The following is a 14,635-nucleotide window of genomic DNA, read 5'->3' on the forward strand; positions in this document are numbered from 1 at the left end:
TCTCCATAGGTCTCTCACAGCCGACCCACAGTACAAACCATGTAAAGAAGCAAAAATAAAACAGAAATCTTCATTTCTAAATGTTCCTATCCTAGAAATAGTGCAGGGTTTTTGTAATTTACTTACTTATAGTGTATGTAGGTATGTGGAGCGAGAGGGCAAGGGAGGCAGGGAAAGGGAGAATATATGCATATGTGTGTGCACTTCATTTGTTTGGATCCATACTTTCAGGCACCCATAGGAAAATGTGAAAAGTCCCTTGAATATTTCCTGTGGTATATTAGCTTTCCATCATAAAATGTAGTTTCCCTCTTAAAATAGGTTACATGGCGGGGGAGACATTTGATTCTTACTTCCTCCTCTACACTGTTCTTTAAAAAGTAAATTTTTAACTGATAGACCTTGAAGTCCTTCAGAGCTATTACTTTCTTTTGGCTAATTCGTAGAAAGGCACCATATGAAAATTGGATTTTTGATCTGATGGAGTGATTCTTGAGTTCTTATGAACCATTTATAGTCTATCAAGTAAATCCTTCTTAGTTCACGGATTATTGACCCAATGGACCATATTATCTGCTTCGGAGCTGTTATAGCCCATTATGTTGATTCAGCTGACACACATTTGAACCCAGTCCACATGCCCAAGATGACATTAACATTGTTCTGGAAGACTCCCTCTTTTTCCACAAGGCTTTCTATTTATTTCTTAATTTTCAAGAGTTAGCTCTGAGTTCTGACAGCCATTGCGTAGGTCTCTCCGTTTGCTCAGGGATGTTGAAGCATTTGTTAGCAGCTGGATGGTCTGTTCCTTGCTGTCTTTCTCTATAAATATATGTCTCTCTTTGTCTTTTAAACCAACTAATCCTTAAAAGAAAAAAGAGAATAATGTTTTTTTCAACACCCAAGGGCACATTTTACCCTCAGATGCTTATGGATTCCGTAGAAATTTGTGGGATTTCTCTGAGCCTCTGAAGGGAACCCTTTGAATTGGAGAAAAACCCCCTTTTAGAAGAAATGATAATACTGTATTTGTGTTTTTTAAAAAACTGTATTACCTGAGAGGTTTCACTTAAAAAATGTCAGCGACTCTAGCCAGTGGTAAAATCAAGATGTGCCTTCAGTGATTTATATGACGCTCTAATGAAGCCAGTCCAGGTCTCAGCAATGACCCCTGGGGAATCCGTGACCTAACATAAATAACGTATAAGAGGGCATGTAGACTGTTCATCATATCATTATTATTATTTGTAATAGGTATGGCTCCTGAGGTGGTGTTTGCTCTTGGGCAAACATATTCTTTCATAATCAGACATAATTATAATGCACAGTTATGTGCACAACGGAAGGTATTAAAATGTTTGTTGAGATGGGCTGCTAATGGCCAATCCCCAGACAGGCAGAGAAGTAAGATGATGTAAAATAAACCAAGTGTTCTTGGGAATACTTTGTCTCACTTGTTTTTAGATTCTGGACTTTCTTAATAGAACCATTGAAAGACTCCATAGAAAGCTGTTCAGAGTCACTTTGTCAAAAAATGTACCATTTTGTTTGTAAAAAAAAAATCCTAGTGTACATCGTTAACTGCTTACTGAGCAGTTTCCCCATCTTTTCAAGTTGCTTAAACCTTCACCCAGTCCTCTTCCTTTGTGTATAGTTTTGTCCGCCTCTCCTCTTCGGTATTACACACCTATTAGAACTGAAGACAAACCTGAGGAAATCTCACCGTGGAGGAGGGTAGCAGGGGGGACCATGAGGCTCCTTGCCTCTCTATACAGGCAGAGCGGAAAGAACCCTGGATTACTGGCCATGGCCATGTAAGGACATCTCCGAGCCTCATTTTCTGCTGTATGAGAAATCTCTAATTTGGGGGATTTTGATGATTAAATACAAGAATGTATTTGAAGTATTATGCAAGCTTCACAGCACTGTACAAACGTGGGGTATTATTAGCCTCACAAAGGCTGCCTCAACTGGCCTGGGTAATCAGAGTTGTCATTTGCAAGAATCCATTCTGCAATGCAACCCCTTGTCTCCCTTGTTGCTTCACTGGGGTATATTCTTTTTACAAACGCAGAGGAGTGAATTTAGTTAAAAGGTCATCCACCTTATGCTCCTGCTTGGTAAATGGATTGATTACTGTGCTTTGGCATTTGAACTAATGTGGCTGGCTCCTTTTAGAGAGGATGAAGATTTAGAGGGCCTCTTTCTTGAAAGGAGGCCTTCCCATGCTGATTGGGAAGGAGAGGCATCATCAATTTAAGATGATGTCTTATCGTTTGGCACAGCATGGGCTCGGTCTTGGGTTCCTCCTGCACATCTCTGCTTGGTCACCAAAGTACGGATCATCATGCAAATCATTCTTCCCCGGATTGACACTGCTTCTGAAATACCAGAATTGAGGCTTTCTCTTTTTATCTTGTCTTGCTTCTTGCCTAATGAGGAGTATTTCTTTGTGAAGTGCTTAAAGGTTTATAAATCTTCTTGCATCTCATTATAAATCCCTTCCTTATTAATGTCTTCCCTATCATATTATATTAGTAATTGTTTTCATGAATGCCACAGAGAAATGTAATCACATTACCACCTTTCAAATTGCATTAGCGAAAATGAATAAAATGTATATCAATGGAATACAAAATTGCTGATTCAACATTAAGGTGAAATGAGATGAATATTAGCATTCATATGATATCAGAGGTGCTTTGGCTTCTTATATAAAGTTATGTATTCTGGTAAATGTAGACTGATTTTAGTTAAAAGGTGGTTATTTTTTTACAGTGAGCTAACTCCTTATTTTCAATTAGATGATAGCTATGTTCATGGAGAGAATATTTCCTTTCTAGTTATGTTATCACAGCTGCCTAAATAGTCTGAAAAATTTGTTAGCATACAGGCAATAAATGGGATATCTTAATTGTTAACTGATAAGTAAGAAAATAAAATGTTTCTGCCCAAATTGAAATGCCTTTTCATTTCCTGTTTCTCTAATATTACTAATGGCCTAACAAAATAGCTTGTATTACCATAGGCCTAATTTAATTGGGGGAAAAAAACCATAACACACATACTCCAAAGCCTGCATATGCTTTGATGCCATAGAAGCATGGGTATTTTCCTTATATAATTGGCTATATCCCGCTGTTGATTTTTACTCTGAACTCCTAAATTATTTAAATGGGGTCTTCCTCATGTCGATTGATAGTAGGTTGTGGTCGTAAGATAATGACTATGGATGCTCATTGGATCCATGTCTGTGAAAATGTATACGCCTATGTGTATGTTCCTTTCACCCTGTTTGTATCCACATAGTCATACAAACATTCACACTGATATAAACATCTACTCAAAAGTTTATGGTTTTCCCTCTTTACCCACTCCCCCTAAACCAAGTTCATTTCTTGACTTTTGCTGAAGTAATTTTTTCATCCCAGTAAATTGAGGAATGTTTTTGCTAGTATACAGAAATCACCGTTGTCAATTTGAAACAAATTCCCTTGGAGTTTTTTTAGTACCTTGATATTAGTATGCTGCGCATTGTAATTGAGAGATTCCCCTCCCCCACATTTTTGAAGAGATCTGGATTTTCATGAGAGAAAAGTGGCAGCGAATTTGAAAAATAATTGTCAGTTTTTAAATGGATGTATTAGGTTTTAACATTTTCAAAGTAGAAGGGATTTTCAAATTTAAGCAGCAGTGAAATTCTTTTGTTCGTTCGCCTTCTGTTTATTCACTGATTTAGCATTTGTATATTGAAGACCTACTGGGTAAAGATGGATATTATGCTACATTATGTCTCCTGGGGGAATAGTATCTTATGAATTAAATGATTTTACACCACTAAAAGAAACTAGGTGATGCAGTGGGGTTTTCTCACCTCTCCCCCTTTTAAACAGCTTTATTAAGAAATAGTTCAAATGCCATACATTCTACCCATTTAAAGTGTACAATTCAGTGGATTTTAGAATAGTCACAGTTATGTGCAACCATTATCCCAGTTATTTTTGTAAGTTTCATCACCTCAAAAAAACAAACAAAAAACACTTTAACTTCAACGCCCCCTCCCTCCCCCACCACCAAGCCCAAAATAACCATCAACCACTTTCTATCTTTACGGATTTCTATGTTCCGAATGTTGCATATGAACAGAATCATATAATATATGGTCTTTTGTGACTGGCTTCTTTTACAAGCATAATGTTTTCAAGGTTCATCCATGTTGTATTATGTATCTCTTTTTATGGCCAAGTAATATTTCATTAAATGGATATGCCATATTTTGTTTATCTATTTGCCAGTTGACAGGGAAAATCATACCTTTTAAGGGAAACTCAAAATGAGGGTTTTAAATCTCCTGATTTTTAACAGTAAATAGTGTTCACAGGCCACCTTTTCCTAATGTACCTCTTTCAGTTGTTTTGATATGTTTATTGTAAAGATGATGTAGTGAGTCAGGACTGACCTTGTGTTCTCAGATCTACTCAGTGACAAGATCGAATTGTTGAAAAGACATCAAGAATTTCAGAGCATGTGGGGGCAATGAAATGATCATTTTAATCAGGTTGCTATTTCTTCATATGACATTAAAAACAATTAGACAGATTTAAAGGAAACTTCTCTTCAAGGGTTAATTAATTATTTGATTTCTAATTTATTTTACCACAAAATATAGTATATACCTTTGCTAATATTTCCCATTGGGTGAATTTTTTAATGGGTTTTGTTAAGCAGACAAAATAACTTTATTGCTTCTCATTTGTTGTTATTATTATTTTATGAGGAATGGCATTTACATTACAGTTTACACTTTGTGAGCCCTTTTTACAGAAAACTTTATAATCACTGATAATCACTTCTTATGAACCTTGCCCATTCAAACTCAGATTTACATGTTTCTTTGTATAAATACAGAAAACATACCCACCTTGTTACACTATAGATTTATATTAATACTCTCATGGTCAGAGTTAGATAAGACTTTTCAGGTTATAAAAGTTATAAAACTTATTTGGATATTTAAAGCTGTAGGTCTGTTGATTAATGCTGTACATCTACCCAACTCACATCTTCTTGACTTGTTCTGATACCTGATTGCAAAATCCTATAGCGCAACAGGTGGATGTACTTTTACTTCCATCATGTGTGAGTTTTATAATCAAGTAAAAGTAAATTGCTCGTACAGTTGTCTAGTTCATATTGGTCATATGTAAGCTCAGAAGCTGTCCATCATGCCAAAAAAATGAAATTTCTTTGCTCAAGTTGCATTGTGGCCTGGCCAAATTTAGGATATGAGTTCTTCTATAAAGGCAATATCTAGAGATGTTCCAAGACTTAGCAGACTCAAAGTACTCCTTTTGAAAGTCATTTCTTTTCCATTAGTTATATGTACTAACCATGTGAAAAAATGGAAGGGGAAAAAAAAAACTGTCCTGAAAATTACACAGGGACTTCTTTTTTTTTTTTTTAAGATTTTTTATTGGGGAATTGGGGGATGGGAACAGACAAGTTGCTGTCCTTTCTTTCTTCAGTCTAGTTGTGGAGGATGTCGCTTCACTGGCCCAAGTTGGCACCATCATTGCGCTCTTCCTGGGTGAAGCCGATCAGTCGCCATCTTCTGGATGGCCGCTCACGCTGGGGGCTGGCTACACACGATAGCCCATGACAACCCACTGCATTAGGGGCTGCAGCCTACTCCATAGCCGGCAACTCAACAGCAGCCCAGGTCCAGGTTGAGCTGTTGTTCAGCATCTTAGCTGTAGAGGGCAGTGTCACTGGCCCTCATATGTGGAATCCTAACCGGGGCCCTCTGATGTCCCAAGCCAGCTCTTAACCAATGCGCCACTCAGCCGGCCCTGGGACTTATTTTCTTAATCACCGTTACTACCGTGTGAGTTCTTTAGAATCTTTGTGGCAATGCTTGAAGTACTGTCTTAGATTCTCACACACAAGATGCATAAATGTATGTAGAAGTCCTGTTAACCTCTGTGCATCTTTTTGGTCATGTACAAGGTCACTGTCTCCATTCATAATGTTTGGTAGCTGTTCCTTTGTAATTCCAGCGTTCTGTGACCATCCTAGAAAAGTTAGCTTCCATATTTTTATTTATTTATATATTATTTTTAGATAGACGTCTTTGAAGGACAATTTTCCCACCCAATGAAAAGGTTCATTTGACCTTTGTCACCATGTGTACCTTTCTTTCTGGGACTTATGTCTATGTTCAGAGGTAAATAACATGAAGTGATGAATTACTGAGAGTTCAGTATAACATAAACTGCTTTGTATCCTCATGGATGGCTGGCCAGTTCTACAAATTTATGCCTACATGTGACTTCCAAAATAGAAAACTCAATTTATTAAGAAATCTATTCTTGTTAAAAATCAAAACAGTGAAACTTGTCACTGATATTCATTATAGGCAATGAATTTATACGACTAGATTGTACCACCTAAGTTTACATTAGATACTGATAGATTCTAATATGCTGTATTAATAATTAGTTTTTTCTGTAATTTAGTATATGCTGTATTAATAATTAGTTTTTTCTGTAATTTAGTTTTTGTTTTCTGTTTTTGTTTTTTTTAAGATTTTTATTGGGGAATTGGGGGAAGGGGAACAGCCAAGTTGCTGTCCTTTTGTCCTTCAGTCTAGTTGTGGAGGATGTTGCTTCACTGGCCCAAGTTGCCACCATCATTGTGCTCTTCCCGGGTGAGGCAGATCAATCGCCGGCTTCTGGACAGCCGCTCATGGTGGCTTGAGGGCCACTCACGCTGGCTGCCGGCTATACACGGTAGCCCATGGCAACTCACTACAGCAGGGGCTGCAGCCTACGCTGTCACTGGCGACTCATGGCAACCCAGCTCCAAGTTGAGCTGTTGTTCAGCATCTTAGCTGTAGAGGGCAGTGTCACTGGCCCTCATATGTGGGATCATATGTGGGATCCGAACCAGGGCCCTCAGGCGTCCCAAGCCAGCTCTTAAATCAATGCGCTGCTTGGCCGGCCCTGTTTTTTCTAATTTTTTTTATTGGGTAACAGTGTGTTTTTCCCAGGACCCATCAGCTCCAAGTCAAGTTGTTGTCTTCAATCTAGTTGTGGAGGGCACAGCTCAGCTCCAGTCCAATTGCCAGTTCATCAGTGTAGTTGCGGGGGGCGCGGCCCACCATCCTGCATTTAGCAACCCTGTTGTTAGACCACATGCTCTAACCAACTGAGCCATCTGGCCACCCACCTGCAGCTCAGCTCAAGACATTGTCTTAAATCTAGTTGTGGAGGGCTCAGCTCACTGGCCCATGTGGGAATCGAACCGGCAACCTTGTTGTTTAGAGCACGTACTCTAACCAACTGAGTCACCGGGCCGCCCCCTATAATTTAGTTTTAATGCAGTTCATGTACTTAACCAGTAAACAATTAAAAGTGATTGAACTAAAATTTCATAATCCAAGTTGTAAATCTTGGTATCCTCCCTAGAAGTAAACAAGGAGAAAGTGGATTTAAGAAGGATTTTTAGTTACATATGGGAAATTTGGCCAAAGTTAATGAACACTTCAAATGAGCTCCCTGCAAATAGTGTTTGTTGTTGTTTGTTTGGTGTTATTGTGTGTGTGTGTGTGTGTGTGTGTGTGTGTGTGTGTGTGTGTGTGTGTAAAGATAAAACCAAGAATTGAAGTTAGTTTTATTTGTAGTGGATTCTTTTTTGGGGGCGGTAAGGGAGGCAGTTCTCTTTCTATGATTGCTCTCTGGGAGTATGTGCTTTACGTTTCTGTTTGCCCCATGGCCTTATTTTTTGCCTTTTGTTATTTTGTGTCAGGTAAATTGTATAACTGTTCCCAAAAAAGGAACAGCTAATCAGAGATTTGTTAATTAGCCTGTGTATAGTTCTTTTGTAAGGTGCACTAAATATCAGCTGAAGCATCTAGCTGTGCTTTTCTGAGAAATGTCATTTAGTGAGAAGATTGATGTTCAGTTCACATATACTTGCACAGTTTAAGCCAGCTATGAGTATAATAAAGTTGAACAGGCTTCAGTTGTAGTGGTAACAGAATCTATTATTTGAGTAGGGCTTTGCAACTCATCCAGAATATTTTCAAATGTACCCTTGTTTAATATTCAAATATAAAAGTGTTAGTGACTAATACTGAATTAAATGTTTTTATATTAAATTAGCCCACTATGTATATATACTTTTGAATGTATTTATAATGTACTGGTTTTAATTGTATGTCTTCTTCCTTTTCTATGACTAATAGAAATAAACTGATTAATAATTGGGAAATGCACCCTATTATTTAAAAGCCATAACACCCATGTAAACATTTCTGAACCCCAATATTATTAAACCTGATAATCTCTGTTGTACCCACTATAGAGGATTATAGTATGAATAATATGGCCTCATGTATGTCAAAGTATTCATTAATTAATTAAGACTAAATATGTGTTAAGCATTTTATAAGGTGTTGGAAAAATCTACTACATTGGGAAGAATCGTAAGGAAAAAATAATTCAAATATTATATGTGGAAAGTTTCTTGAGGTCATAAACGGCTTATTGAGCTTTTACTATTGTTAGGCACAGTGTCACATGCTTTGTATTCATTATTTCATTTAAGTCTTTAGACACTCTTGTGGTGTTATTGTTACCATCATTCTACAGATGAGGTGAGGGGTTCAGAGAATTACGTGTTTCCTCAAGGGCCTTTTGAGCACCTATTGTTTGCCTAACAGACGGGTTGCCCATCCTCATGGAGCTTACACTGTGGAGGCGAAGATAGATCTTAATTGAATAATCACACAGATGTATAAATATATATTTCTCTATAATAGATTATAGATAAACAAACATAGTAAAGTGTAAATATAATATTCACAACTGTGATAAGTGCTATGACAGAAAGGTCCCTTCTGACACAGGAGACGGATGGGGAACTTGCCTTGCTTAGGAGATGAGGGCAACTGCCCTAGTGAATTGGAAGGAATATTTGAGTTGAACTCTGAAAGATGGGCAAAAGTTAAAAACACACAGTGGGGGTTTCATGGTGGGCAGTTAGTGGAGCCCTGCCCCATGACTGCCTAACTGGGAAGGGGACTATAATTCAAGATTTCCAATCAGTGATGGAGCGCTCACACAGTCAGACCTGGGTCTGAGTCCTGTCACTCTACTAGCTCAACGACCTTAGGCCAGGCACTTAATTATCTCTACCTCAGTTTCCTTGTTTGTGAAACCAAGGTAAGAATGGTACCAACTTTGTGGTATTTTCTGAGGATTAAGAGACTTAATGTTTGCTAAGTTTTTAGCAGCAGATCCGGTAAATGGCAAAAATGCAGTAAATCTCACTATTAGGAATGGTAACAGGTAGTGACTTACTGTTAGAAGTAAATAAACAGGCCCCGCCTTTGGTAGAAGAGAAGACCGGAATAAAAAGGGAGAGATGGTGCTTCTCACACCTGCGTAAGGGCTTCCTTCTGTTCCTAGGGTCTCTCCTCTAAGCCCCACTGCCCTCACACCCTGGCTGCAATGTCCTTGAGTCCAGGGACTCGGCCATCCTTCCTGCCGCTTAACACAGTACTTGGCTCCAAAGTGATGGTTTTTGCATAGTGATGATATTTGAAGCTGTAGGAGGGGATGGAGTTGTCAAATTAAAGTCCGAAGAGCGTGGCCATGGGAAACACCTGTATTTATTTACAGTGCAAAGAGAGTGAGAAGTTGCAGCCAGAAAAATGAGGATACTTGGTCTCTATGAAAGAGTCAGTGCTGCAAGCTGCATTGAGGTCTGGGAGGACAAGGAGACTGGAAAAAGGGACCAGAGGTGAGAACATGCCTCTTGGAGAAAGCAGTTTAGGAATGTGTGGGACAGAATTCAGATGGCAAAATTAAAACGTAGGTGGTCATGAGGCAGTGGAAGCAGCTGAGTAGCAGTGAGTGATGGGTACATGGATATTTCTTTTAGAAATCCATGGTAAAGGTAAGCAGAAGGAATAATTTTAGTAAGTTGCAAGCTTAAGGAAATGTATTAATATTGTTATTGTTCGTGGAGAGTTGGGAATGCTGGTCATGTAACAATGGAGGAAAGGAGGGTGACTGGTTAGCTCAGTTGGTTAGAGCACGGTGCTGATAACACCAAGGTTGCCGGTTTGATCCCTGCATGGGCTTTTGTGAGCTGTGCCCTCCTTAAAAGAGTCAACTATGCCATTGTAGCATGAAAGCAATGTGTAACCAATGACCATGGCTGTTCCCCCAATAAAATTAAAAAGAAAAAAAAATGAATAGAGGAAAGGATTACAGGGCATTTTTGGTGAGTCAGGTTCCTGGAGACACAGATGGGTTGATAGCCTGAATTAGTCTGACCTGCGTAAGGAATCCTGCTTATATAGGTGGGAACAATCTGACTAAATGGTTCACATATTTCTTGGTGTCCCCTTTCTGCCACTTTATCACCTTCTCTAGATTTTTCTATAGTTCATAGTGCCCAGCAGTGAGTGGGTAGCTGAATGAAGGAAGAAATGAATGTGCTCATAAAAATGAAACTTACCCATGTCTGCTCTTCTCAACTGTCTCCTTGTAAAGCATGTACATTTTTGAGGCTTAACTGGCTTTGATAGTTTTATGATCATTTATTTTTTTAAGTGTGGGTGAGTTGGCAAGTGATCACATTGGTTCTATTTTGTTGTGAATAAATAGTATGTCAAAGTTTTATGCCGTTTCAAAAATGTTATTTAGAATAAAACTTCCTTTGAAGCCACAATAGTTTCTTACTCAAAATATTTATTTAGACCATCTTGTTTAAATATATATAATTCCCTGAAGGAACGATTGTAGTCTATATAAATCTGGATTTAAAACAAATAGACCTTCTGGAATTCATAGAAATACAAAATGGATATTCCAGTACTTAAGTGTTTATATACAAAAGGAGTTGAGGTGTTCCAATGTTTGTACGTTTAGGTACAAAAAGAGTAGAATTTATAAAAAAAAAAATGATGATCTGAAAAGTTTAATTCCCAAATGTGCCATATGTATAAAGTTATTTAGGAAGAGAAAACATTTGAATCATAAACTAGTTCAGAGTAAGTGAATCAATGATTCAGTGAATAAATAAATATACATAAAAATAAAGCAAATCCACAGTCTCTTAATTTGTTCTGGTCCTGAATATAGCTATAATTAAAGTTGACGAAGTGTACTTTTAAACATCATGCAAAATCAGGCTATTTCTATAAAATAAATACCAAATTAATATTTAAAATATGTGTCCTTTGTGCCAGAGTTCACATACAGTCCTTGAGAGATCTTCTCTCTTGATTGGTCATCCTTTAATTTTGGTAAAGCAGGGGTTTTTTTTGTTTTTATGTTTTTTAAGAATTGATGAAAGCTTTTATTATCACACTTCAGATTATGTAAATATTTTAATGTCAATTTGGTTGCCGTATCTGAATTTGTAATTGGATAGTTTGTAAAGTACCTTGTTTTTGGTAGAAACACTGTCCTCTATACTGTTTTGTTCTGTTTTTCGGTTTGATTTTACCATAGTACAATCAAGTTGTAAGTTCATTAACTACTGTCATTTAAAAAACCTATTTTTAACCTGGGATGTTCTGATATACTGAGCAGTCAGTAAACTATTAAAGTTGAAATAAGAAAATTTGGGGGAAACATTTCCCCTTATAGCCTCCAAATACATACTGGGGGTGCCCCCAAAAAATGTATACACATGACTTGTATTCATCTTTTGTTATCGGTATAGATTATTACATTTTAAATACAGTTCTTTCCTTTCTTAAAATGTGTATACATTTTTGGGGCACCCTCTGTGTATTATTCTTGCTTAATCGATACTTCCCTTAGCGTCTCCATTTCTTTTTACTAATCCCTTTAATCACTACTACATACATCAAAGTTTTACAACCTAACTGATACATAACTGGACTGTTAACATTGGAAGAGAGACCCTGAACTATCAGGCAGATTATACAATTATTTTCCTAGTGGTAATAGAGGAACAAATTGGGGATGCAGGTGAAGTAAGAAAGGAGTAGACAGTGAGGACTTGAACATCAAAAACCGAATAGGGACCTATAGATTTAATGTTCATTAATGAAAGAGAAATGTTTTCAACTTGCCTAATCCAAAGCATAGGGAACAGTAAAAGCCTCCTCAGTCTTATTCTCTGTAAATGGAATTTACAACCATATTAATGATATCTCAAATACTGTCACAAATGAGACGGTTTATATAAAACTCCAAGTGATTCCAGGAATGTGAGCACCTGGACGTGTGTAAGTGAGCACAGCTTTGAGACAGACATAGACGTGCCATTTCAGGTAGCCCCATGTCTCTGTCCCTCCCCCGCTACACACGCACCTCCTCACCCAAATCAGTAATCATTGATTGCATATAAAGCTGTAGAGAGATCTTTTCCTGGCACTTCAGGTAGTTACAGTAGATTGTTAATCTGTGAATGATCGGACTAAACCCCTTCTGTCTTCAGAATTTCCATGCAAATTAGAACTAAATTTATGAGATAAATTTATTAACTGTAGTCTAGGAGCATAGGTCAGCTTTAGCACAATTCTTAAGCATAGGTTTTTATCCATAAAAAAGTTACACTTCATTTATGCTAATTTTCTATGAATTCACTTTATAATATAAACTGGCGAGATGATTTTTAAAAGTACTTGTAAAGAAATGAAAGATTTTTGAGTGCGTTTTTCAGTTTTCTAAGATACAGTTGGATTGTTCCAGATAGAAAAGGTTCACATAAATGGCTTTTTCTATCCTACATCTGAGCTTACAACAAATTTAAACTTATTTTTTTACATCACCATTAAAATAAAAAGAGGGTTGTTTTGTATTTTTCAAAATAGGACTGAAAGGGGAATTAATATACAAAACAAGAAAAAAACCAAGGAACTGGGAAGTGATAAATAATACCAGAAGTATGTGAGGTCTTACTGGGTCAACAGGAGTGTCTTTCAAAATGTCTGTGAAATATAAATTATTCATCTATGGTGAGGGAAATTCAGTAGAAGAAAAGTACTATTTTAATAGTATTTGTATGTTGTGTTTTACTTTCATCAACATTGCACTAGAACATGATCATATTAGAATGTATATTTTTGCATTCTTGCCAAACGGATAAACTGAAACGGGAGTATATAGCAGCAACAGTATTGTTTTTCCTCCTTTGGATCCCTGGTGTTACAAATCCAGCACCTTGTAGAAGAAGTAATCCTTGATTCTTATTCTCCTCTGTCTGCGTTTCTAATTTAAAGGTTACGGATGAACATGAAACATTCTGTTAGTGAATGAGCCCTGTTTTCTTGCTTTTTTTTTTTTTTGTAAGAGACTTTGATGGTATCAAAAAATGCCAGGCCCCTCCCAACATAAAGACTTTAAAAATGGAGGTCGGCGCTATTAAAATGTTGAAGAAATATAGTACCTTTGAACAGATGCTGATCCTTGTTTCCCTCCTTTATTTTCCAGGCCATCCGTTGCACACTGGTAAACTGCACGTGTGAATGTTTTCAGCCGGGGAAGATTAACCTGAGGACTTGCGATCAATGTAAACATGGCTGGGTGGCACATGGTGAGGAAAATCTGGACTTTTATTCCCAGTCTTGTTATGTTCATGTGAATGTACATATTTTTTTAGAACAATCACTGGCCTGGAGAAGAGAGGGGTCAGCTGTGCTCCAAGTGGTAGCTAACAATCAGCCTGCAGCCCTCAAAATAGCATATTCTCTGCCCTAAGACGTAAGGCTGAGGTGAGCAGCTCTCCACGGAAGGGCAGGATGTTTATAGGACAGTTGGGCCGTGAGGGTTTTGACTGAACAGAATAGATACCAGCCAGCCAGCACCAGGCCTGATGGAAACTCAGACACACCACAGTTGGTCCTTCAGGGCCTGGACCTCAGAGGGAAGCTAGCAAATCCATTTTCTTGAGAACTTCTCCGTGACTGCTCACCCTTGTCACATGCGTTAGGGGTTGAGTCTATCCTCCCAGATGCTAAATTTTGTATGGTCTAACATGATTTGGCTGGTCTCTGAGAAAATAATCTGTAAATAACCCCTTTTAGTGTGCATTGGGGTTGGAGGTAGCCGGTGCTGGTGGAGTGGGAGCCCTGTGTAGGTGTGTGTTGGGGGTGGGGGTGACCCAGGGCCAAGGCTGGAAGTGGGGAGGCTTTTAACCCGATGCACAGAGCTGTTCCATTAGTGTGTCCTGACTGAGCATTTCACTTGTTCTTATATGTGGTGTATGTTTTTTAATGTTTAGGCAAAAGGAGACTTGTAAATAAGCAGAGATTTTCCTCACTCCCTAGACTGTAGAATTTTAAAAGATAGGTAATGTTTCCGAAAGAAATAGGTAATGTTTATGAAAGAAATCCTGGCTTGAGATTTCCTTGACAGCCTGGGGTCTTGGCTCTTAAATGGGCATATTCTAAATTCCCAAGCAGTGCCAAATATCCAGTGGGTTGTATTTTTATAAATGTCATGTTATTCTAGCTAGATCTGAGGTAACAACACCGGGCCATGCCTTGAAATGCTTTTCATTTATCATGAACCTGGCTTGTTAGGGCATATATGTTGGTGTTGTGGGAACATTTCAACCAATGTTGTGGGGACAGAGAGAGAGAGAGAGG

The 14,635-nt window shown here is 37.9% G+C and overlaps 1 protein-coding gene across 1 annotated transcript in view; it reads left to right on the top strand.

The window, feature by feature from the left end:
- Nucleotides 1–14,635, top strand: part of BNC2 (basonuclin zinc finger protein 2) — a 410,108-nt gene that overhangs the window by 250,610 nt on the left and 144,863 nt on the right. Inside the window, exon 4 of the mRNA XM_019667815.1 lies at nt 13,479–13,581. Coding sequence (XP_019523360.1) covers nt 13,479–13,581 — 103 coding nt within the window. The remainder of the gene's footprint in view (nt 1–13,478; nt 13,582–14,635) is intronic.

The sequence above is a fragment of the Hipposideros armiger genome, unplaced genomic scaffold (assembly GCF_001890085.2).
Source record: "Hipposideros armiger isolate ML-2016 unplaced genomic scaffold, ASM189008v1 scaffold_506, whole genome shotgun sequence".
Lineage (NCBI taxonomy): Eukaryota > Metazoa > Chordata > Mammalia > Chiroptera > Hipposideridae > Hipposideros > Hipposideros armiger.